The 20,578-nt window shown below is 52.6% G+C and overlaps 2 protein-coding genes across 3 annotated transcripts; both read right to left on the reverse strand.

Annotated features, from left to right (window-relative positions):
• Positions 1-207: 207 nt before the first annotated feature.
• LOC143981307 (uncharacterized) lies at positions 208-3,790 on the reverse strand. 2 transcript variants are annotated; one of them, XM_077479102.1, is made up of 3 exons: positions 2,054-3,790; positions 1,892-1,972; positions 208-1,859 (listed from the first exon to the last, which is right to left on the reverse strand). In XM_077479102.1, exons 1-3 carry the CDS (start codon positions 2,569-2,571, stop codon positions 1,508-1,510), a joined length of 951 nt encoding a protein of 316 aa, XP_077335228.1. In that variant the 5' UTR covers positions 2,572-3,790; the 3' UTR covers positions 208-1,507. The 2 variants fall into 2 exon arrangements, with proteins under 2 accessions (XP_077335228.1, XP_077335227.1); XM_077479101.1 differs by having other exon boundaries at positions 1,892-3,790.
• Positions 3,791-4,311: 521 nt separating this feature from the next.
• On the reverse strand, positions 4,312-18,913 carry ZNF384 (zinc finger protein 384). Its single transcript, XM_077479103.1, has 5 exons — positions 18,699-18,913; positions 8,288-8,470; positions 7,913-7,991; positions 6,621-6,779; positions 4,312-4,560 (listed from the first exon to the last, which is right to left on the reverse strand). The coding sequence occupies exons 2-5, from the start codon at positions 8,461-8,463 to the stop codon at positions 4,333-4,335; spliced, it is 642 nt and encodes a 213-aa protein (XP_077335229.1). The 5' UTR covers positions 8,464-8,470; positions 18,699-18,913; the 3' UTR covers positions 4,312-4,332.
• Positions 18,914-20,578: the final 1,665 nt, after the last annotated feature.

Here is a 20,578-nt window from a genome sequence, read left to right on the forward strand (position 1 = left end):
CCCCACCACCACCACAGTGCTCACCTCCCTTTATGCTTTTCTTTCCCCACCACCACCATCAGCGCTCACATCCCATCATGCTCTTCTCTCACCACCACCACAGTGCTCATCTCCCATCACCTAAAGTTCACGCATAGCTCCAAAACACCAAAGTGCCCCAACTAAAACCTCATATGGAAAACTAGATCACGTCAGCTACACAGAATGTAAAACACAATGTATATGGAGGTTTATTTCTATACAATATACTAAAAAAAAAAAAGGGAACATGAAAGCACACCAGAATAGTTGGATGCAGCCAGAACACGGCCACAGCACAGCTTCATGTACATGAGGAATTGTGTGTTTTAAAAAGTGAATTTTCTCTTTCAGCCTGAAATGAAGACACTTACGGTCCAGAACATTGACAAGGTGAAGGACGAGAAGGGAAAGGTGAAAATGGTGCAAGACACACACTGACAGCAAAGAATGTATGACAGTCTACTCCGGTGCAGAGCAGGAACCAGGTTATAGTGAGAGCAAGGTCAGAGGGCAGAAAAAGGCGAGGACAAACAAGGACAGGGAGGAAAAGCAGTCGGGGAAAAGCCAGGTTAGGAGGAAAAGGAATAAAAAGGGGAGAAGACGTGTTAAAGGAGAGAAGCCGGGTTACACTGAGAAATAGAGGTAGGAGGAAGTCAGGCCAGAGTGAGGAGGAGCCGGGCTACAGGGGAGAAGAAAAGGAGAGAAAGGTCAGAGGAAATGGAAGAAGAGAAGAAAATAAGATAAGGGAAGGAGCCGGGTCACAGGGGAGAGGAGAGAAGGGAAGGAGCCGGGTCACAGGGGAGAGGAGAGAAGGGAAGGAGCCGGGTCACAGGGGAGAGGAGAGAAGGGAAGGAGCCGGGTCACAGGGGAGAGGAGAGAAGGGAAGGAGCCGGGTCACAGGGGAGAGGAGAGAAGGGAAGGAGCCGGGTCACAGGGGAGAGGAGAGAAGGGAAGGAGCCGGGTCACAGGGGAGAGGAGAGAAGGGAAGGAGCCGAGTCACAGGGGAGAGGAGAGAAGGGAAGGAGCCGGGTCACTGGTGAGAGGAGAGAAGGGAAGGAGCCGAGTCACAGGGGAGAGGAGAGAAGGGAAGGAGCCGGGTCACAGGGGAGAGGAGAGAAGGGAAGGAGCCGAGTCACAGGGGAGAGGAGAGAAGGGAAGGAGCCGGGTTACGGGCCTAGAAAAAGAGGAGGCATGTTAGAGGGGAAGGTAGGAGAGATGCCAGGTTAGTAGGGGGAGGGGAGATGCCAGGTTGGGGGGGGGGATACCAGGTTAGAGGGGGAGGGAGGAAAGGAGCCAGTTGGGGGGGGGGGGGGTGGCAGGTTAGAGGGGGGAGAGAGGGGAGATGCCTAGTTAGAGTGAAGAGAAGAGGAACTGGAGGGGAGAAGCCAGGTGGGAAAGAGGAGAAGGGGCAAAGCCAGGTTAGGGTGGAAAATCCAGGTTGGAAGGGAGAAATATGAAGGGATGATTAGCATTTAAAAGTAAAAATTTAAATGTCAAAGTAAAAAAAAAAAATCTCTCCTAAAGTCAAGACACCAGGTGAGGTCATTTTGGACAGGACACCAGGTGAGGTCATTTTGGACAGGACAGCAGGCGAGGTCATTTTGGACAGGACAGCAGGCGAGGTCATTTTGGACAGGACAGCAGGTGAGGTCATTTTGGACAGGACAGCAGGTGAGGTCATTTTGGACAGGACAGCAGGTGAGGTCATTTTGGACAGGACAGCAGGTGAGGTCATTTTGGACAGGACAGCAGGTGAGGTCATTTTGGACAGGACAGCAGGTGAGGTCATTTTGGACAGGACAGCAGGCGAGGTCATTTTGGACAGGACAGCAGGCGAGGTCATTTTGGACAGGACAGGACAGCAGGCGAGGTCATTTTGGACAGGACAGCAGGCGAGGTCATGTTGGACAGGACAGCAGGTGAGGTCATTTTGGACAGGACAGCAGGCGAGGTCATTTTGGACAGCACAGCAGGTGAGGTCATTTTGGACAGGACAGCAGGCGAGGTCATGTTGGACAGGACAGCAGACGAGGTCATTTTGGACAGGACAGCAGGTGAGGTCATTTTGGACAGGACAGCAGGTGAGGTCATTTTGGACAGGACAGCAGGCGAGGTCATGTTGGACAGGACAGCAGACGAGGTCATTTTGGACAGGACAGCAGGCGAGGTCATGTTGGACAGGACAGCAGACGAGGTCATTTTGGACAGGACAGCAGGCGAGGTCATGTTGGACAGGACAGCAGGCGAGGTCATTTTGGACAGGACAGCAGGCGAGGTCATGTTGGACAGGACAGCAGGCGAGGTCATGTTGGACAGGACAGCAGGCGAGGTCATTTTGGACAGGACAGCAGGCGAGGTCATGTTGGACAGGACAGCAGGCGAGGTCATGTTGGACAGGACAGCAGGCGAGGTCATTTTGGACAGGACAGCAGGCGAGGTCATTTTGGACAGGACAGCAAGCGAGGTCATTTTGGACAGGACAGCAGGCGAGGTCATTTTGGACAGGACAGCAAGCGAGGTCATTTTGGACAGGACAGCAGGCGAGGTCATTTTGGACAGGACAGCAGGCAGACTAGTCAGCCAGAAGTGAGCAGAAGCTGGCTCAGGGTTTGAAGGACAGGAAGGTGGACCAAATCTACTGAGAAGAAAGGGCAGCAGAACAGTAAAGATTGAAGGAATCAGGCGAGAGAGAAAACAGAAGATTGTTAAAACTGAACTCCAAGCAAACTGCCAAAATAGAGTTTTACTTTCCAAAGGGTTCACAATCTTGTTCAGCCAGTGATTTTGCCACCTTCTGCCAGGCTGTGTAGCCAGGTCTGGGGGCCTCTAAAGTATTTACAGCACTTCTAGACCACTCCCCCAGGTAATTTAGAATAAGCAGCAGCCCACTGATGAGATGAACCCTCTGCTCTCTCCCTCTGTACACGCAGCAGGGGGTGGCCATCCCTCTCCCAGTCTCAGTGTTGTTATACAGGAGGGCGAATAGGACATCAATTGCCCCTAGTTTATGTATGGATGTGAGGTAGGGGGCCTTAGAGTGTAAGCTCCTTGGGGGGGGGGGGGGGGGGGACTTCTATACAACATAAGTAAAAGCACTGCATAAGTGGTCAGCGCTATATAAACACCTGTAATAATCCAGGTACTTTGTAACATTTAAAAATACATTAAACATCCGTTAATTCATACAATCGCTGCATTCATGTGCGATGATCACATCTGCCTGGAGTTCAGGTTTAAGTCTGAGAAGAAGAGAGGGCGGTAGTTCTGGAATCGCGGGGACGATCGCGCCGGACGCGCCCCCCTTCACCGTATAATTGCGTACAAAAAAATTAAAAAATAAAATAAAAATAACCAAGAGCGGAGAATAAGCTACAGTGGATAGATATACACACTTTGTTCTGTATATATTTATACATATTATATCCAGGACACAGGCTTAAACATCCCCTGGCAGATTAGCAGAACTAGCTAATATAACCTTTAATGTAGAGTATCATCTCATTGGGCCCCTCCCCCCTTTCTCCTCGCCTCCCCCTCCCCCTCCCCCCTCCAGAACAGCCATTGTCAGTCTTCGACGCTCCTCCTTATTCCTATGCGGTGTAGTTCCAGGTGAAGGTTTGTCAGGTGAGGAAGAGCAGGAATCAGATAAGGATAAAATAATATATAATACAGAACTCCATCCCACCCACCCCTCCCCCCCTTACATATAAGGATATAAAATAATGAGTCCAAAAATCTTAATTATCGTTAATCCCCATTCCCCCCCCCCCCCCCCCCCACTAGTCCATCTCACACGGGCAGATCTTCCTGGCTGCGTACAAACTGCAGTTGCTCCGTAACACTGGCAATGCACCATCCCCCGTTGGCACTGCAGGCTCTGCGTGTGATTTTAGGGAGTGCAGCGCGTCGGGTCGGGTCGTAACACTGCGTTGCAGCGCGTCGGGTCGTAACACTGCGTTGCAGCCTCTCCGCGTACTGTTAATGCATACTATCAGCAAGCAGCATGGGTTTGCATTTGGGTTCAAAACGATTCCCCAAAACAGCTCGAAAGGCCTCCATTATACCGAGGCTGCGCTAGGTTTGTGGATTTTTTCTCTGCCGTCTGCGTTATGGCAAGGCCAAAGTTCCTTCCCATAATGGGACTTGTAGTCTTTCTATTTTCCCCCAACCCTCTGGGAGAGGCGTGGCCCAGACCCATCGATACTTCCCCCAACATTGTCTTGGTCTGGGACCTCTCTCCCCTCTTGCCTGGATATCCTGTACCCCCCCCCATCCCCCTCCCTTCCCCTCCCCCCCCCCCCTTGTGCGTAACTAGGAGCTGGCGAGATGTTCCACTTGGATGGTACTGGTGGAGACGGTTAGACACAAGTCTTTGTGGTGGTCAGTCTTGAAGGGGTTCATGTCGAAGGAGCACTGGGGTCCATCGGATGAAGGGGCCTGGGACACGGGGGTGAAATGAGCTTGTGTGGTCAGAACCTGCGTAGGTTGCTGGGTTTCGGGGGCATTGTGTTTCCTCATGTGTTTCATCAGATAGGTCTCCTGCAAGGCACAAATGGGGGAAAAAAAGAAACAAGTTTAGCAGCAGAAAAGGAAATGCCCACCTGGCGACACATGAAATAAATACATTTAGAAATCACAGAACGAACGGGGGCGTCCAAACCGCGGCCCAACGAAGTTTAGCATGCGGAGCGGGCATGTCTGGAGAGATGATGGGGATGCCATACAACCAGAGCAGCTGCAGCTCCTGGCATATACTGTTGGCTGCAGTGTGCCCCCCCCCCACCCTTCCCCACCTTGGCTGGGCATCCTCCAGAGGTTCCCGTTTGCTGCTTTCCTTCCCATTTCCCTGGCCAAGAGTAGAACTGCTGTCTTCCCTCTGCCCTAGCAGAGCTGTCCTCCTATACATGCGTGCTCCCACATAGAGCATAAAGGGACTGCAATCCTCACCCCACATCCAGCCTGCTCTGCTGACATGCATTAGACGTTGGCCCCCGTAGCGATGTCCACCACGAGGTACTAATGGAGTGCCTATGCTGGGATCTGTTCGCTCGGCATAACCTAACATTACATGTCCTTTCACTGGATAAACTGAACGACAACTTAATGACTTCTAAAGAATTCCTTTAATGCCTGTAAGATTTAATTTTTTCAATTGGTATCAGCCAAAAACAGAGAGAGATCAAAAAGACCGCATAAAGTAGCAAAGTAGGGAATCACAGCAATAACAAAGGAAGGACATGGCACAATGGAAGAAGAGGAACACTACAGGACGGGGCAGCGGAAGAGGAACACTACAGGACGGGGCAGCGGAAGAGGAACACTACAGGACGGGGCAGCGGAAGAGGAACACTACAGGACGGGGCAGCGGAAGAGGAACACTACAGGACGGGGCAGCGGAAGAGGAACACTACAGGACGGGGCAGCGGAAGAGGAACACTACAGGACGGGGCAGCAGAAGAGGAACACTACAGGACGGGGCAGCGGAAGAGGAACACTACAGGACGGGGCAGCGGAAGAGGAACACTACAGGACGGGGCAGCGGAAGAGGAACACTACAGGACGGGGCAGCGGAAGAGGAACACTACAGGACCGGGCAGCGGAAGAGGAACACTACAGGACCGGGCAGCGGAAGGGCGCGGGGGGACGGGCAGCGGAAGGGCGCGGGGGACGGGCAGCGGAAGGGCGCGGGGGACGGGCAGCGGAAGGGCGCGGGGGACGGGCAGCGGAAGGGCGCGGGGGACGGGCAGCGGAAGGGCGCGGGGGACGGGTAGCGGAAGGGCGCGGGGCAGCGGAAGGGCGCGGGGGACAGGGCAGCGGAAGAGCGTGGGGGACAGGGCAGCGGAAGAGCGCGGGGGACGGGGCAGCGGAAGAGCGCGGGGGACGGGGCAGCGGAAGAGCGCGGGGGACGGGGCAGCGGAAGAGCGCGGGGGACAGGGCAGCGGAAGAGCGCGGGGGACGGGGCAGCGGAAGAGCGCGGGGGACGGGGCAGCGGAAGAGCGCGGGGGACGGGGCAGCGGAAGAGCGCGGGGGACGGGGCAGCGGAAGAGCGCGGGGGACGGGGCAGCGGAAGAGCGCGGGGGACGGGGCAGCGGAAGAGCGCGGGGGACAGGGCAGCGGAAGAGCGCGGGGGACGGGGCAGCGGAAGAGCGCGGGGGACGGGGCAGTGGAAGAGCACGGGGGCAGGGCAGTGGAAGAGCACGGGGGCAGGGCAGTGGAAGAGCACGGGGGCAGGGCAGTGGAAGAGTATGGGGGCAGGGCAATGGAAGAGCGCGGGGGCAGGGCAATGGAAGAGCACGGGGGCAGAGCAATGGAAGAGCACGGGGGCAGGGCAATGGAAGAGCGCGGGGGCAGGGCAATGGAAGAGCACGGGGGCAGGGCAATGGAAGAGCACGGGGGCAGGGCAGTGGAAGAGTATGGGGGCAGGGCAATGGAAGAGCGCGGGGGCAGGGCAATGGAAGAGCACGGGGGCAGAGCAATGGAAGAGCACGGGGGCAGGGCAATGGAAGAGCGCGGGGGCAGGGCAATGGAAGAGCACGGGGGCAGGGCAATCTAGCATACAATGAAAGTTATTTATGAAAAGCAAATCCTCAGACACCTACCGAAGTGTATGCTCGGCTGCAGATGGAACAGGTATAGACTTTTGCATGTTTGACGGTGTGCGTTGACAGGTGAACCTCCAGCGAAGTGGCGTCGGTGTACGCCCGGTGACAGTTGTGGCACTTGAACGGTTTATCTTTGTTGTGCTGCCTTCTGTGGGACTGAAAACACACACAAGGTACAGTAATAAACATTAGGAAACATTAAAAAAAAATTCCCTGGTGGCCAAGACATGAGATTCCCCCGACATGTCTCACCAAATCCGGTCATGTTCATTTTTGGTAAATGATGTCACCGCCTTTATTTACATTCTATTGTCACCGGAGGAGACGGCGAGGGGAACCTTTCCAATGGGGACAATTGTTCTGGTGATAACTAAGAGGAGATTTCACTCTCTTAATGTGATATTAAATGGTTGACATACCAAACGACTTACCTTCTCTGTGTAATAGTTTTGTACAGAGCAGCCCCGATCCTCCTCTTCTGGGGTCCCCCGCCAGCACTCCTGGCCCCTCCCTCCTGCCCCCACAGCAAGCAGCTTGCTATGGGGGCCCCTGCGTGCTTACTCGTGAGCCGCTGCCTTCTGTCCATTCAGAAAAAAAGCACGTGGCCTGGCCCCAGTTCTGCTCTCTCCTCATTGGCTGAGATTGACAGTAGAGGGAGAAAACTGCTCCCGCAGCGGTCTCAGCCACTGAGGAGGGAGAGATCCCAGAGAGTCGCTGCTCTAATGCACATCTCTGGATCGAGACGGGGCTCGGGTAAGTATTAGGGGGGGAGCTGCTGAACACAGAACCTTGAGCCTTTACAAACACTTTAAGCGTTAATCCCTCTCACTTCCTGTTGTGTCTCCAGGAGACGGCAAAGTATTGCGATCAGTGGATTGTGGGTGCAATGTCAAGCTCCTGCAGACACTTCCTAGAATGCTTTACCTTTATCTCTGCACTGTTAGTTGCAGGGTTGCAGGAAGTGTCAGTGAACTATGAGAGCGCTGATCAGTACTCTCGTAGTCCATTGAGAACTGACAAGTCCGTTTGTTGCAGTGGCAGATGGGACTTGTAGTTTATTCATGCACAGATTGCTGTGAATGAATGACGCCACTGTGCAGGCGGAGCCCTGTATTTTAAATATAGAAGTGGCTGCGGGGGGAGAGTCCACGCACGCTCTCGTGTGGGTGCTCGTGGCACAGCAACATGTTACACCCTAACACCTTAAATACAGGTGTCACATGTAAGAGATATGATGCTGTGACACCGCGGCGGTCCTGGTGACACGGGACAGGAAGAGTCGTCATTACCTGCAGATTGGACAGCTGGGTGAACGCCTTCTCACATCCAGGATGGACACATTTGTAAGGTCTGTCCCCGGTATGAATCCTGTGTGTGGAGACAGAACAGATGACTTTAATGACAGGCACACAATCATATGAAAAAGTCAGGCATGGGTAAGCAGCACAGGGCGGGGAGGGGATGTTAATGGGGGAGGGGAGGGGAAGGGAGGGGGGAGGGGGTGAAATGAGCAGACAAGGGTGTCATCCCTCCCCTGACCCCGTTTCCATTCAGACAAGTGTGCATGCGGTTGGTAGGGGGGAGGGAGGGGGGGGGGAGGGGAGAGGGAAGGGCACATGCTGGTGTCGGGGCTCCCCCAGCTCTCTCCTCCGGCCCCCCCTTACCGTGTGTGTTGCTGGAGGTGAGAGAGCTGGCGGAAGGCCTTCTGACAGTAGCGGCAGTTGTACGGCTTGGCCCCCGAGTGGATGCGCAAGTGCTGGGCCAGGTAGGAGCTGTTGGCGAAGGTTTTGGAGCAGTGCGGGCACTTGTGGGGCTTGGACACCACACTATGCACCTTCATGTGGATCCTGCCAGAACAACACAATGGTTGGGTCTGGGCCAATCAAAGCAAGATAAAGGGGGTGGTTGGGTGGGGTGGGTGGGGGGCTTGGAGAGTGGATGAGACTAAACAGACAAGATACTGCACTGGGGGGGTTCTGCTCCACATACTCGGGGCCCTCAGGGACACGGGAAGGTACTGGCATCACCCAGAGGTGGACAAGTGGAGTTCAGGAACAAGTCAGTCCAGTCTAGGAGCTAGCAGGGAACCTGTCACTTCTGAAAATTGCTCATTCATCCCGATTGAATGAATCGATTCACGTGTCATCACAGGGTGGTCCTGTGGACACAAACTGATAAACCGTGCCCTCCTCCTATTGGTTGGCAAAGAGGAAATGGACTTTAATGGCAACACAAACTCATATCTGTTCAAATGTAAACATTTTATTATCCATACAAAAAGATTAAAAAACTCACATTCAGTTTACATCACATACAAAAAAAAAAAAAAAAAGATTGCTGGTGCAACTATCAGCCCTGGTAGAAAATACCCCCCCCCCCCTCCCCCGTGAGAGTATAGGGGCCTTGGAAGGAACAATACCCTAACCAATTACTACATGGGGGTAATCACTTTCAGGGATGATAAGGTCCAGCTTGCAGTTCTGCTCGACATGTTTCGCCACAAAAGCGCTTCTTCGGGAGCTTTATAGTTTAAAATAGAGTTTAATACAATCTATCCGCTTTTTATTGGATGAACCAGATGGGCTTTTTTTTTTTTTTCAACCTATGTAACCAGGTATAATTGGGAAAAAAAAAGGGGGGGGGGGGGCAGAAAGAAACCTGGATGGCTTACCCTGGCTGCAAGCCTCAAGACTTCCCAACTGGTGGCAAGGTTTTAGCTATACCCAACTGGGAATTGATGATACCCCCCTACTGATCCCGTTTTATAGTGTGTGTGGTGACTATGCGCAAACGTGCTTTACCCCCTTGATACAATTGCATACACCGAGTGTCCAGATTCCTTGGATATAAGGACACTATTCATTTGTGGCTTGATCCTGCCACACACCCCTACCGCCCCGAGACACTATTAGAACATCATACCTGCCCCAAAATGCACAGTTTTGGGACCCCGAGTGACCTTCTGCCTAGCCCTCTTTTTTCACTATTATACATTGTATTAAAAGAAAACTTTTTTTAAAGTGAAGTATGGGAATTGTTTTCTGAATGGTACTTACCTAGGTAGATGCAGCATATACCCCCCCCCCCCCCGGCCCCTCCAACACTGAGAACCGAGCGATCAAACACGCTGCCGCCCCGGGCCGATGTGGAGTGGTGAGCCAGCTGATTGGAATGTTGTAAGCCCCTTTTTATATTGGTTGCTTAGAAGTGCATTTTATTTTTTTATTTTTTTTGAGGGAGATTTTAAGAAACTGTTGAGACGGTGAGCACTATGCAATCGCCTTTTATCACATGTGATTCGCTTATGAGATACAAGCAAAAAGAGAGGCAAGTTCCAGGAGAGAGGAGAGGTGACCATCCTAGAGGGAATCGCAGGAGCTGTGATGACAAGCCCGTATATTCATATATGAGCTGGGCAGGTGTGTTTTTTTTTTCACCTGGTGCTGCAATATTTGGAGACAGAGGAATTGATCGAAGAGCACTGTTGGTGGAGGAGCACATCTGTTTATGGACTATAATTTGATATAATGTTGTTCTAGTTCTGAAAAGAATTAATATTATAGGACTTGGACAAATAATTTTATCACATATTTGTGGTCCGTTGTGCTGCACTAGATATAAACACCGTTGATCGCTCAGTTCTCAGAGAGCAGGTGAGTGTCAGTCAGGAGCTCTCTGCTCTGCCCCCCCCCTCCCTCACTGGAGCGCTGGGCTTTGGGGGGGGGGGAGTAAACGACTCATGTTCTCAGTGGCTTGCTGAGAGGCTGAGCGCCAGTCCAGGCATGTAGGTGGATCCCAACCATATGGTCACGATCCTTCCCCAGCCTGGACGGGTTTTGTGAGGACAACTGACAGCGGGCTTCAGCCCTGTCTGCTGAGAATGGGTCACAGGAGCGCAGAACGAACTGATCCACAGGAGAAGTAAAGCCAAATGAGCTTTCCCCGTACTTCTCCTTTAATTATAAAGCTCCTGAAGAAGTGCATTTGGTGCAAAACATGTCAAGCAGGACCTTACCATCCCAGAAAGTGGTTACCCCCCCCCCCACCCCCCATCTACTAATTGGTTAGGGTATTCCTCCTTCCAAGACTCCTATACCCTCATTGGGTGGGGGGGACAGGGGCTATAATCTACCAGGGCTGATAGTTGCACCAGCCATCTTTTTTTTGAATGTGATGTAAACTGAATGTGAATTTTTTTTTTTATCTTTTTGTATGGATAATAAAATGTTTACAGATATGAGTTTGTGGTGCCACTAAAGTCCATGTTCTCTTGGCCAACCAATAGCATCCTGATGAAATGTTCTGCTTTAGGATTTTCCTCTTTGCATATAAAGGAAATATGAAAGCAGAGCCAGGTAGAAGCAGAGCTCTAACCAGCTCTGGCTACAGGAGGCTGGCACCGGGTCACAATCCAGGCCCTAAAGCCGGCCATAGATGGTTTGAATCTTGGCAGGCTCAGCGGGGACTGGCAGAGATTTGAACCATTTTATGGGCCGGCTGAAAACACACAAGGCGATTCGTCAATCCACTTGGGTGCAACCAGCCTGTTGGATTCTTGGTATGAGATGACTGCCAGCGGCTGTAATTGCTGGCAATGATGACAGTGTTCTCTGGGCTGGGATTGGCTAGAAAGCATTGCTCCTCCCTGGAGCCCACGTTCTGCGTCTCTCATTGAAGACGGCCATTCTGCATTCACGTCACTCCGCTCTGATGTGCAGGCAGAGAACTGCACTGCCCATGGCCTGTCTGCACTAGAAGGTGGAGTACACAAGTCATAGCTGAGCCCCCCCCCCCCCATATCCCTTCTAAGGTTTGTGGCATTGATATGGGGAACTAATATAGGATTTATGTCCTAAAGCCGATACTGCAGGCCCCCCGTTTGTGGCCAGGAGCCAAGCCAACTATCTATAGAAGGGCCCCTTTCAGACAGGGCTCTGACGTGGATCCGCCTGCAGGGCGGGGGAATCTCTCTGCGGATACAGATAAACAAATGAGAGGTCTGTGTCCGCTGAGCTATGAAGAGCAGACATGGACCGGCTCTTCTCTATGGGGCGTTCAGATGGAGACGGGGCTGCCTGTCCATCTCCATGCGATCCACCGGAGGGAAGGCAAACCTATCCCCATCTGTCTGTTTTTACCAGACTGGATCAGATGGTGGCGGGTGTCGGGGGACATTCCCCGCTCCATAGAGAACAATGGGTGGTCCCCCGATCGGTCCGCTGGTGTGAAAGGGGCCACGAGGAGAACTCTGAAAAATATCAGTTTTCTCCAAACAGCCGAGTAAATAATGGAGTTCAGAAGTGACAGGTCCTCTTCCAAGAAGCCAAAGACTAAACCTCTCCAATACCATCAACAGGAAGACAAAACCAAATGTTAGTAGTGGCAGCCTGTTCTGGTAAGTAGTAGGGGGGGGGGGGGGCCTGTTCTTGTTAGTAGTAGGGGGGCCTGCTCTTGTTAGTAGTAGGGGGGGGGGGGGCTGCTCTTGTTAGTAGTAGGGGGGGGGGGGCTGCTCTTGTTAGTAGTAGGGGGGGGCTGCTCTGGTTAGTAGTGGGGGGGGGGTGCTGCTCTGGTTAGTAGTAGGGGGGCCTGCTCTGGTTAGTAGTAGGGGGGGCCTGCTCTGGTTAGTAGTGGGGGGGGGGCGCTGCTCTGGTTAGTAGTAGGGGGGGCCTGCTCTTGTTAGTAGTAGGGGGGGGGGCTGCTCTTGTTAGTAGTAGGGGGGGGCTGCTCTGGTTAGTAGTGGGGGGGGGGGCGCTGCTCTGGTTAGTAGTAGGGGGGCCTGCTCTGGTTAGTAGTAGGGGGGGCCTGCTCTGGTTAGTAGTGGGGGGGGGGCGCTGCTCTGGTTAGTAGTAGGGGGGGCCTGCTCTTGTTAGTAGTAGGGGGGGGGGCCTGCTCTTGTTAGTAGTGGGGGGGGGGGCGCTGCTCTTGTTAGTAGTAGGGGGGGCCTGCTCTTGTTAGTAGTAGGGGGGGCCTGCTCTTGTTAGTAGTAGGGGGGGGCCTGCTCTTGTTAGTAGTAGGGGGGGCCTGCTCTTGTTAGTAGTAGGGGGGGCCTGCTCTTGTTAGTAGAGGTGGGGGGGGCCTGCTCTTGTTAGTAGAGGTGGGGGGGGCCTGCTCTTGTTAGTAGAGGTGGGGGGGGCCTGCTCTTGTTAGTAGAGGTGGGGGGGGCTGCTCTTGTTAGTAGAGGTGGGGGGGGGCCTGCTCTTGTTAGTAGAGGTGGGGGGGGGCCTGCTCTTGTTAGTAGAGTTGGGGGGGGCCTGCTCTTGTTAGTAGTAGGGGGGGGCCTGCTCTTGTTAGTAGTAGGGGGGCCTGCTCTTGTTAGTAGTAGGGGGGCCTGCTCTTGTTAGTAGTAGGGGGGCCTGCTCTTGTTAGTAGTAGGGGGGCCTGCTCTTGTTAGTAGTAGGGGGGCCTGCTCTTGTTAGTAGTAGGGGGGGCCTGCTCTTGTTAGTAGTAGGGGGGCCTGCTCTTGTTAGTAGTAGGGGGGCCTGCTCTTGTTAGTAGTAGGGGGGGGCTGCTCTTGTTAGTAGTAGGGGGGGCTGCTCTTGTTAGTAGTAGGGGGGGCTGCTCTTGTTAGTAGAGGCGGGGGCCCACTCCGGATAGTAGAGGCGGGGGCCCGCTCTGGTTAGTAGTGGCGGGGGCCCGCTCCGGTTAGTAGTGGCGGGGGCCCGCTCCGGTTAGTAGTGGCGGGGGCCCGCTCCGGTTAGTAGTGGCGGGGGCCCGCTCCGGTTAGTAGTGGCGGGGGCCCGCTCCGGTTAGTAGTGGCAGGGGCCCGCTCCGGTTAGTAGTGGGAGCCCGCTCTGGTTAGTAGTGGGGGCCCGATCTGGTTAGTAGTGGGGGCCCGCTCTGGTTAGTAGTGGGGGCCCGCTCTGGTTAGTAGTGGGGGCCCGATCTGGTTAGTAGTGGGGGCCCGCTCTGGTTAGTAGTGGGGGCCCGATCTGGTTAGTAGCGGGGGCCCGCTAGGTTAAATTTTTATCTCCATCCTGCCCTTTGCCCCACCCTGGCTTAAAGCTGAATGCCAGCATTGTATTTTTTGGATACAGCACCAGCCAATCAATACGCCTCCAATGATGAGTATCCTGTCAGCCTGGCTGCTGTATACTGTACAAATCCTGGGGTATTACACTGCGGTGATCTTCCTGTACAGCAGGGATGAAAGGCAGCGGCTGGCAGCAGTGAAGGCTTCTGTGAATGGACATGGGGAGATCCTGTTATTTATCCACCCCCTCCCTCTTCTGTTGTCCATTCACAAAATAGAAAAACGACATGATTTGCGGTTGTGAAAGTGACGCCATAGGCCGGAGTGAGGAGACGCCCCGTGTGGGAAGCGTCACTTCCACTCGCTGTGTGCGCTGCCAGTAATACGGAGTCCTGTCAGAGCTTACTGAGCCTCTAAGAGGGCAAATTGTTGGTGCCGCCCCCTTCTGTGACCGAATGTTGCCAATTTGTGTGGCGAGGTGCAGTATAAAAGGGTATGACGTCGATAACGTCGTCTGATTAGAATAAGCGCGGCCCACGCGGTCGCCTGACCGAAAGAGAGGAAAGGACATCGCACCAGATTGTGACCCGGAATAAGGAAAGTGAGTGCAGAGCTCAATGTGAGTCCCGCAAGGTGCGGAGTCTGGGCTCTGCACTCACCGGAGACACTTATTGTTTTTGCACTTGGCACAGAGTGCCCCGTATTCTGGGAAAGAAAGGTGTTTTGTGAATGGATGAGTAGAGAGATGAAGGGGGAGGGGCCATGACGATCCTTTACTGCTGCAGCTGCTTCTTCTTCTGATCCCCGCAGCACCAGGAGATCACCGTTCGGGGCAACATCTATAGTCACCAGACGTCAGATACTCGTCATTACAGGCGACTGGAGCCGCATTCGTTGAGGCAGTCGAGTTCTGTCCGTGATACTCTTTTTCTTTTTATTCGCACTAACATACAATTCTTCGGGTGCCGCCCCCTTCTTTAAGATCCCATCAGTACTAATGCACAAGCTTAAAGGGATTATAAAGGCAGAAGGTGCATTCTATGCAAAGCCTTCTGTGTGCAGCAGCAGCAGCCCCCCCCCCCCCCCATACTTACCCGAGGTCCCCTCTCTGTCCAGTGACATCCACCAGTGTATCAGCCGTCACAGATTCTCCTTCCTGATTGACTGAGACACAGCAGCCGTGCCACTGGCTCCTTCTGCTGTCAAGGTCAGCTGGCCAATCAGGGGAGAGAGGGGGCAGGGCTGTGAATGGACACACGGAGAGCTGCGACTCGGCTTGGGTGCCCCCATAGCAAGCTGCTTGTTATGGGGGCACCGAACAGGAGGGAGGGGCCAGGAGCACAAAAGAGGGACCCAAGAAGAGGAGGATCGGGGCTGCTCTGTGCATTACAGAGCCGGGAAGTAGAACATGTTTGTTATTTTTATAGGGGGGAGGAAAAAAAAACTAGACTTTACTATCACTAGAACTACCTTTGCTGTTTATGTTTGTGTTCTTTAATTCTTAGAGATTGTCTATTTATTGATTCTGCTGAATTTTGTGTATTAGCACTGCTTGAAGAAGGGGGACACCCCCCCAAAAACTTTGTCCTGAAATATTGTATTTTGGTGCAAAAAATAAAAATAAAAAAATACACGGACAGAACTCGTCATCATTACAGGTAAATCATTTGATGAAATGAAGTTTACTGGAGCTCAGCTTTAACGCACATCTAAAAGTCGCATTTGTGCAGCAAACATTAAAGTGGTTGTAAACATTCGATTTAGGAAAAAACAAACAAAAAAACACAACAAACGTGCCTAGATTTACCTTCTCTGTAATGATTTTGCACCTGAGCAGCCCAGATCCCCCTCTTCTGAGGTCCACCGTTGGCACTCCTGGCCCCTCCTTTTCAATCGGGTGCCCCCCGACGTAAAGCCGCTTTCCCTGGGGGGGGGGGGGGGGGGGCACCCGTTGTGTGCTCGCTCCCGAGTCCTGCTGCTGCTGCGTCCATTGACATGGACAGCAGGACTCGCCCCCCCCCCCCCAAAGCGTCAGCTTCTGATTGACAGTAGCGGGGCGGGAGTGAGGAGGGAGACGGTGGCTGGAGCCGTTGAGCTCGTGCACATCGCAGGAATGGGCATAGGCAAGAAAAGGGGGGGGGGGGTCTTAATGCATAGAATGCAAAGGAAAACTTTAAAGCGGGAGTCCGCCGTTTTTTTTTTTTTTTTTTAAAGTCAGCAGCTGCAGTATTTGTAGCTGCTGACTTTTTTTTTTTTTTTTAAAGGACTTTTAAAATAAGGACACTTACCCGCCCAGAGCGCCCGCGATGTTGGCACCGGAAGCCGATCTCTCAATCGTCTCTCGGGTGCTGCTGCCGCCATCTTGGGTATGGGAATCAGGAAGTGGAGCCATACTTGGGTATGGGAATCAGGAAGTGGAGCCATACTTGGGTATGGGAATCAGGAAGTGGAGCCATACTTGGGTATGGGAATCAGGAAGTGGAGCCATACTTGGGTATGGGAATCAGGAAGTGGAGCCATACTTGGGTATGGGAATCAGGAAGTGGAGCCATACTTGGGTATGGGAATCAGGAAGTGGAGCCATACTTGGGTATGGGAATCATACCATCTTGGGTATGGGAATCATACCATCTTGGGTATGGGAATCATACCATCTTGGGTATGGGAATCAGGAAGTGAAGCCTTGCGGCTTCACTTCCCGGTTCCCTACTGCGCATGCACGAGTCGCGCTGCGCAATAAGGATGGTCCCTGCTGTCTCTGGGATCCGTGTGTTTCCCAGCAGACAGCGGGGGACCTGCAGGAAGTGGTGTAAATATCCGCAGATTCTGCGGATATCTATGCCGGAAGTGGGTGCAAATACCTGTGCTATACAGGTATCTGCACCCCCCTCCCCCCTGAAAGGTGTCAATTGTGGCGCCGGAGGGGGGGAGGGTTCCAATGAGCGGAAGCTCCACTTTAGGGTGGAACCCCCGCTTTAAGGGAAGGGAAAGGTATAAGGAAGAGGGATCTGCTGTGATCGGCCTTTATAGCGGTGAAGCGTATAACATTCTCTGTATCCTCAATGTGCGGATACAGAACAAAAACTGCTTCAGTCACGTTGCCCATAGCAACCAAGCTAATTTTTCCATTCAGAGACTTTACTTCAAGGCCCCGAAGTATACCATGGCCAAGGGAAGACATTTTTTAGGGATCTTGACAAAACGTCACATATTTATGTGAACCATGTAAAGCCGGCCAGGAAAGAAATTCACTAAATTCCCCCATCAACACGGTCAGTGTTGATGGGGGGAATCCCTCCAGTGGAGCCATTGTGTTCTCCCAGCAGGGACGGCTTACCCTATGGGAGAGCACAGTGATTATTGCTAACAGCTATACCAGCTGCTAGCAATAGATCGAATGTAGAATACAACAGGATGGTGGTACCCATGTTGATCGATCAACTAGAGTACGTGTCCGTACAAGGTTTGAATCCTGACCAGTCCCTGCTGAACCAGCCGATATTTGAACAGTCTATGGCCGGCTTAAAGGGGGTTGTAAAGTATCATGGTTTGCATTCTATGCATCAAGGTGTGCTGCAGCTCCCCCCCAGAGCCCCCCTTTTTCTTACCTGATCCCGATCGTTCCAGCGATGTGCACAAGCCCAGCAGCTCCAGCCGCCGTCTCGGGTCCTCATTGGATAGATTGATAGCAGCAGGAGCCATTGGCTCCTGTTGCTGTCAATAAAATCCAGTGACACGAGAGCTGGTGGGCAGGACCGAGTCCAGCTGTCTGTGTCAATGGATGTAGCAGCGGGACTCAGGAGTGTGCCCGCACGGGTGCCCTCAGGGAAAACCTCTCTCTCTCCGCAGGGGCACTCGAAGGGGAGGAGCCAGGAGTGCCAGCAGGGCACCCCAGAAAAGGATCAGGTCTGCTCTGCAAAACCTTTGTACAGAACCGGTAATTATAGGCATGTTTGTTATTTTTATTTTTCGAAAAATGCGAACCTTTAGAACCCCTTTAAGTTGGGACAGATGGAGACGACGTGAGGACCGGATCAGTCCAGGGTTGGACAAACCTACTAAAAATTAGGAACCAAATTTAATTTTAAATGGAACTCTTCAGCTATCTAAATAAATCGGGCCGGTCCCAGGCAATAGAAGACGAAACACTTATCCTCCCTCTGTTTCAGCAACATCTGGCACAATATAGCCTCAGCTGTAGCCTCAACATCTGGCACAACATAATAGCCTCAGCTGTGGGCTCAACATCTGGCACAACATAATAGCCTCAGCTGTGGGCTCAACATCTGAAATTTTGGGGTTCATTTACTAAAACTGGAGATCTAAAAGTTAAAAGCTGATTGGTTACCATGCACAGCTGCACCAGATTGGGGTGTCCAATTCCTGTGTCCCCGGCACACCACAGTTCAGTCCTCCAACCCTCACTGCTGCGTCCTGAAGTATCATAGGGGCAAATGAAGCAACTGTGAAGCATGGTGGTGTGCGTAGGACACTTATGGACAGGCTGAAACAGAGGGAAAGTAGGAGGCATGAGCCGTTATAGAGAGGCGAGTGCTCTTTTACTGCAGGGACCTCATTTAGAGACCTGACAGGTACTTCTTACTGTACACCTGCCATAAAAGAAATACAGGAGCCTCAGCACTATCTTAGTCATTGAACCATATCGAGAAGTCCTTATCTGCAGGTTTGTTTCAGGTCAGTGACTCGAAACATACTGAACTAGGAGGATCAAGTATGACAGTCAGGCAATTAGTATTTTCAGGTGGTCAGCAATGGCAACCACCATTGGTCTCTAATGACAGGTGCACTTTAAGGTAATCACAGTCATCCTGTAGGCCAGGCTGCTGGGTCAGAGGTATCTTTTTTTGTTTTGGTGGTAGTGGTGGTGGGGGGGGGGGGGGGGGGGGTACACCTTAGCTCCCTGGGATTGATCCAGCCCTGGATGAGCCCCCTAAGTTCTACAGAGGATGAACACGTAGAGATGTGGAGCTGAGACGTTGTACTTTGTTAGGTGGGTGGGGAAAGGGAAGGGGGGGGGGGGGGGAGGGGAGAAGGGCACATGCTGGTGTCGGGGCTCCCCCAGCTCTCTCCTCCGGCCCTCTTACCGTGTGTGCTGCTGGAGGTGAGAGAGCTGGCGGAAGGCCTTCAGACAGAAGCGGCAGTTGTACGCTTGACACCTGAGTGGATGCGCACGTGCTGAGTCAGGTAGGATCGGTTGGCGAAGGATTTGGAGCAGTACGGGCACTTGTGGGGCTTGGTCACCACATTATGCACCTTCGTATGGATCCTGCCAGGACAACACAATGGTTGGGTGTGGAAGCATATCTGACAACGAATCTTGTATTGCTTGGCTATGTCAGTATATATATATATACACAACAGGGGTGTGTGTGCGTGGTGTGATTGTATCGTGTATCCTAGTGTGACTTTTCTAGTGGTGCAGGTGAGCCAAACACTGCCTTCCCCCACCCCGGACTTCACCACGACAGCCAATCCCTGTACTACAAATCCGTGCCACGTCTTGGAGCTCACACGGGACTTCTCTTCCTTGCTGCATGGGCAGAACACATGTGCTTAAAGACCTTAAAAAGGTGGATATCAAAACAGACATGCCCGGCACTAACCGAACATCAGGGGAACGTCAACTGACTCTCCCCCCTAGAGAGCGATCAGCAGATGAAGCATAATCACTGTGATTTGATCAATTGATTATATATATAAAATTACACATATACACATACCCACACAGTATTACCTTGGATTACGAGCATAATTCATTCCAGAAGAATTCTTGTAATCCAAAGCACTCATATATCAAAGCAAGTTTCCCCATAGGAATCAATGGAAACTTCGATAATTCGTTCCACAGCCACTGCTTGTCTATGCAGTACCACATGTGGCCAGAGGTGGGGTGGGGGCGCAACATACCCAACACATTAATACCTTGGATTACGAGCATAATTCATTCCAGAAGAATTCTTGTAATCCAAAGCACTCATATATCAAAGCAAGTTTCCCCATAGGAATCAATGGAAACTCCGATAATTCGTTCCACAGCCACTGCTTGTCTATGCAGTACCGCATGTGGCCAGAGGTGGGGTGGGGGCGCCAGAGACACTCATAAAAAGCTTGGAGACACTCTGGAACATAGTGTCTCCGAGCGGCTCCGGATGTCTCTGAAATTCACTCTATTGACTTCAGTACAAGCAGCTTGTTGGATTTTATTTGCATGTGATCACCTCCATCTGATCATTGTGATCTGCTGGAAGTGAAGGCTCCACACCGGCAGAAAGCAAAAGCACGGCGTGAGGGATTCCCCCTTATCAACACTGACTGTACTGATGGGGGGAAATCGGGCAATTTTCTTCACTTGCATCTGTGGTGGAAGGAAAGATAATTGCATAATCTACGGGCTGCTTTACCAAAAGCTGTTTAAAGTGATACTAAGGGTTCGGCTTTGTAATGTTCTACTTACCGGCTCTGTAATGGTTTTGCACAGAGCAGCCCCCGATCCTCCTCTTCTCGAGTCCCACAAAGGCGCTCCTGGGCCCCTCCATCCGATTGCCCCCAGAGCCAGCTATGGCAGGCTCGCTTCCGAGCTGCGGCTCTGCATGTCTATTCACACGCAGAGCTGGGGCTACGCCTGCCCCCCCCCCCATCTCTCCTCACTGGCTGCAGGAGCTAATAGCTCCTCCAATGAGGAGTGAGAGCCAAGGCTCACAAGCACATCCCTGGATCGGGCACGGGCAAGTATTAGGCTACTTTTACACCGGGGCCGCTGTAGCGCATTTAGCGCTGTTTAAGCTCCGCTCTTTGGCTGCTAGTGGGGCGCTTTTAACCCCCTCTAGCGCCCAGAGGAGGGGTTAAAACCACCCGTGTTTTGTGGCGCTTGTGAAGCACTTTTCAGGTGCTTCCGAAGCGCTGGCCATTCATTTCAATGGGCAGGGCGGTGTATACAGCGCTCCCAAACTGCCCCAAAGATGCA

The sequence above is a fragment of the Lithobates pipiens genome, unplaced genomic scaffold (genome assembly GCF_037356315.1).
Source record: "Lithobates pipiens isolate NorthernLeopardFrog02 unplaced genomic scaffold, aLitPip1_a1.2 Scaffold_138, whole genome shotgun sequence".
NCBI classification, from domain to species: domain Eukaryota; kingdom Metazoa; phylum Chordata; class Amphibia; order Anura; family Ranidae; genus Lithobates; species Lithobates pipiens.

What these genes read in the sequence shown, in the direction of transcription:
- ZNF384 (XM_077479103.1), bottom strand. Translation starts at nt 8,463, where the DNA reads ATGAAGGTGCATAGTGTGGTGTCCAAGCCCCACAAGTGCCCGCACTGC. An exon ending in CACCTCCAGCAACACACACG is followed by an intron (nt 7,992 to 8,287) that starts GTAAGGGGGGGC and finishes CTCCACACACAG; the next exon opens with GATTCATACCGGGGACAGAC. An exon ending in GCAGCCGAGCATACACTTCG is followed by an intron (nt 4,561 to 6,620) that starts GTAGGTGTCTGA and finishes TGTGCCTTGCAG; the next exon opens with GAGACCTATCTGATGAAACA.
- LOC143981307 (XM_077479101.1), bottom strand. Translation starts at nt 2,571, where the DNA reads ATGACCTCGCCTGCTGTCCTGTCCAAAATGACCTCGCTTGCTGTCCTG. An exon ending in GCTGTCCTGTCCAAAATGAC is followed by an intron (nt 1,860 to 1,891) that starts CTCGCCTGCTGT and finishes GTCCAAAATGAC; the next exon opens with CTCGCCTGCTGTCCTGTCCA.